At 31.3% G+C, this 4,086-nt stretch overlaps 1 protein-coding gene and 1 non-coding gene across 2 annotated transcripts in view; one reads left to right on the top strand and one right to left on the bottom strand.

Annotated features, from left to right (window-relative positions):
* The window catches only part of TWN2 (valyl-tRNA synthetase / valine-tRNA ligase (VALRS)), a 10,648-nt gene extending 8,453 nt beyond the window's left edge, over positions 1-2,195 (top strand). The window contains exon 22 of the mRNA XM_021419794.2: positions 1,571-2,195. Coding sequence (XP_021275469.1) covers positions 1,571-1,592 — 22 coding nt within the window. The 3' untranslated portion in view covers positions 1,593-2,195. The remainder of the gene's footprint in view (positions 1-1,570) is intronic.
* A 1,303-nt stretch (positions 2,196-3,498) lies between these two features.
* LOC149527506 (small nucleolar RNA R71) lies at positions 3,499-3,604 on the bottom strand. The gene has a single exon (XR_016350943.1). It is a non-coding gene; the product is annotated as a small nucleolar RNA R71 (small nucleolar RNA).
* Between the last annotated feature and the right edge of the window lie 482 nt (positions 3,605-4,086).

The following is a 4,086-nucleotide window of genomic DNA, read 5'->3' as shown; positions in this document are numbered from 1 at the left end:
CTTTTTGATTTAGAAGGAGATTTGAACTATACTTTTTAAATAGAAGATTAAGCACCAATCAATAAATCAAATATTCAAGTACATTAATATCGTATAATATTTATATACTGTCAAATTGTCAGGTGATGTCAATTCATAATAAAAGTAAATTTAAAATTTGTAGTAACTTGAAAAACATTAATAATTTTTTTAAAAGAATATAATAAATATAAAAACAAACTCTTTTCGCTCCAACTTCCTCTTAAATGTTATTATTTTTTTTATCTCTCTCCAACAAGAAGAAACCTTACACGTCTATACCAACCAGATGCATCAGTTCAAAGGGTCCAAGGTGTGATTTGTCTGTCTTCTAGGTTCCAGTTTTTGGCTTATTGTAATATCTTCAAAACACTAATATACTTGTCTACTAGCATAATTCAGGAATAAGGGGTGTATGAAAGGGTAGACAAATAATAAGATTATGAATTATAGGAGAAAAAGGTTGATGAGAGGGTGATGTGCTTGGTGATCCGAGGCTTTGATTCATGATTTTTGTAAGAAAAGACACCAAATAGTAACCAAAAGAGCCTTGAGTAACCTTTGAGAGCGAATTGGCAAGAGTCAAGAATCTATATGTGTTGATATGTAGATATTGTACAAGAAGACTTTTAGTGTCTATTTGGCCTGACTTATATTTAATTTATCTATTGCTTGGGACAACGGATCCTTGTTTGTTACTCATGAGTTGATAGAACGAGTCATTCACCTTACTTCCATCAGAGAAGATCTTCGTTATGTCTTTGATAATGGTGACCTTTGATCGGCGTTTATCTACCTTCCACCAAATGGCAGAGGTAATTCTAGTTGCACAAGGTTATGTTTCTTTGACCGAGTCTTGCACCTGATCATCACTCATATTATTTGTCCTCGCGCCTCTAGCTACTTAACTATCACCACAGAGGACTTTTGGTTCTTATTTAACATCAAACTAAATCGTCGTATTGACCTTGATATACTCATCATGGATGACATACTCCGCACCATTCAAGGGGACATTAAAAACTTGCTTTACGGCATGTTGATCAGTGAGATCATAGACTACTTCAAAGTTGACACCCATTGTGATCCGTCCAAAAACCATGCTTTGTTTAATCCTATAAATGAGCATAATATTAAAAAGCTAGGTTTTGAGTTCAAAAACAACAGTTGGGTTAGGAAGAGGCAATTGATAATTCAGTATTTGATGAGGAGGGGAATGAGGGTGAGTCGAGTGCGTACCATAGTGGCCCATCTACTACTTAACCTAGCACACCTATTCCACCACATTCAATGTTGAGCTAGTTGTTACGAGACTCTTCTCATTTATGAAAACAATGGACTTGATAACTTTATGATATAGAGTTATTTGAGTTTAATTTTGATAGTAATTTAGCTTAGTTCTTGTAGTAATGCATAAAAATTAATAAGTTTTATTTAATTATTTTAAATTAGTTATTTTAGGTGAGTCAATCTAACCATGGTTAATTTTATGTTTAATTTGGTGTTAATATGGTTAAGATAGATTGTTATTGATTTGTTTGTGTTTTTGTAGGTGTCAAAAAGAAGAATTTTAGTAAAAGAAGGAGAGCAATTTCAAGGTGTAGACTTTCACTACCCATATTTTGGTATTTTGGCTATAACTTTCTCTACAAGGCTCCAAATGAAGCGATTCTTAGATCATTGGAAAGATAAGAGAAAAAGATATAACTTTCATGCTTAATACTTTACCAGTTCGACCTGAAATGTGGTTAAAAATATTGTCAAAGTTGACATATTGTAGCAATCCTAGAGCAATTACAATTTCTGTTAATTAATTGGATAAGGCTACGACTTTCATGGTTTGGTGAGGAAATTCTAACTGACATGGACTTTTTTTTCCACCCAACTTGGCCTACCTTCAAAACCTATAAAAACAACCTTTCGGAAGACTTTAGGAGAGAACGAAGAAACACCAGATTGGCAGCTGAGAGTCAAGCTACAAAATTATTAAAACTAAGAAGAATTTGAAGGATTCAAGGAGATTTGGAGATCAAGAATATAATTCTTGAGTTTTTTTATCTTTTTGTTATTTTTTTTATTTTTTTTAGTTCGATTTGAATGTTTAAAAGTTTATTTAATGATGATGTGTGACTTGATAAGGAATTAAATTTTTAATCTAAAATTATGATTGAACTCAATATGTAGTTTGAATTATTTATCTTTCTTTTACTTATATTTGATAGATTTAAGTTGTTTATTTTATTCTGTTCTCAATGCTTCTAATTGACTGGCCATCAATTCGATTGAATTGAAAACCTAAGTTAAACCTTGACGAAGGAGATTTAAGTAGACTTTGAATACAATAGCATATGATTGAATACACTTAGTTGATTAGGTGGTTTGATTTGCATATAAGGTAGACATACACCTATAAATCATACGTAGCTAAAATTAGAGCATAAACTTATTGAATCTTTCTTCAATATAATTTACATAGATATATAGTAAATTAATTGAAAAAGATATTTTTATAAGAAACTCGACAGAGACTTGTAAATAATTTCGGATTCTAGGTTAGTAACTTGATTTATTAAACTAGGTTAAGAGAGAGAGAAACAAGATTCAGATGAAATATTAAGAGATATCATAATGTTAGGTCTGGTAGTCATTCACATTTAATAAAGTAAATTTGTATAGATTTTAGATTAGTTTTAGTTTTAATTATTAGTTTATTTGTTTCAAATCTTTCTTTTCAATTTTAATTATTTAGATAAAATTAAGGTGTGTTAATTTTAGTAGTTAAAATAAAGATTAATTCAATTCTCTGTGGGATTGAAACTCTATTCATCTCTATATTATCTTTGCATGAGTAGAAAATTGAACAATAAGGTTTTGGCGCCGTTGCCGGAGAGTTGATTTTTAATTCTTTCTTGTAATTCCAAGCATTCTTAATTTTAATCTAGACTTTTCTTTTCTTTTTCAGGCACTTTTGGTCATTATATGTGAAGAGCCTGAAATTTGGAATTGTTCCTTTTGATCCAAAAATTCAAAAAACTTTTTCGTAGACTTTGAAAGAAAAATAAAAAAATTTCTGCTTCAAGTAAAATAATAGCTGATCAACAAGAGGAAGAGATTAAGCCTTTGAGGGATTATACAGTCCCTCAAGTATAAAATCTCCACTCTAGTATCCGAAAACTTCCTATTCAAGCAATAATTTTGAAATTAAGCCTTCAATCATTCAGATGATTCAGACTACTGATCAGTTTGGGCGTTTGCCCAATAATGATCCGAATGCTCATATTGTAAATTTTTTGAAAATCTGCTATATATTCAAGGCTAATGGTGTTACTGATGATGCCATAAGATTGAGGCTTTCCCCTTTTCCATTGAGAGATAAAGTAAAGAGTTGGTTAAATTTGCTTTTGGCTGATTCTATTAATACTTGGGATGATTTGATTCAAAAATTTTTAGCAAAATTCTTCCCACCTGCAAAGTTAGCAAAGATGCAGAATGATATCACTTCTTTCATGCAATTTGATTTTGAATCACTATATGAGGCTTGGGAGAGGTATAAAGATTTGATTAGAAGATGTCCTCACCATGGATTACTTAAGTGGCTATAAGTTCAAACTTTTTATAATGGTTTGCTAGAACCTTTTCGAACTACCATTGATGCTGCCGCTGAAGGTGCACTTATAAGTAAATCCATTGATGAGGCTTATGATTTGCTCGAAGAGATAGCTTCTAATAATTATCAATGGCCATTTGAAAGTTTGGGTACAAGAAAACTTGCTAGAATTCATGAATTAGATGTGATAAACACTATCTCTACACAAATGGCTTCTCTCACAAAGAAAATAGATAAATTAAGTGTTAATGCTGTTCAGAACTCTTTTATGACATGTGAATTTTGTGGAAAAGGACATTTCAATGACAATTGTCCCATCTATTTTGAGTCTTGTCAATTTGTTGAAAATAGGTAACAAAACAATCCTTATTCCAACACTTATAATCTTAGTTGGAGGAATCATCCTAATTTGTCATGGAATAACAACCAAGGGTCTTCCTCAGCGGCTAAGTCCAACTTTC

The sequence above is a fragment of the Theobroma umbraticum genome, unplaced genomic scaffold (genome assembly GCF_002168275.2).
Source record: "Theobroma umbraticum cultivar Fairchild unplaced genomic scaffold, ASM216827v3 scaffold_56.0, whole genome shotgun sequence".
NCBI classification, from domain to species: Eukaryota; Viridiplantae; Streptophyta; class Magnoliopsida; order Malvales; family Malvaceae; genus Theobroma; species Theobroma umbraticum.
Note: the sequence above shows the minus strand (reverse complement) of the source record. Positions and strands in the feature narration are given on the sequence as shown.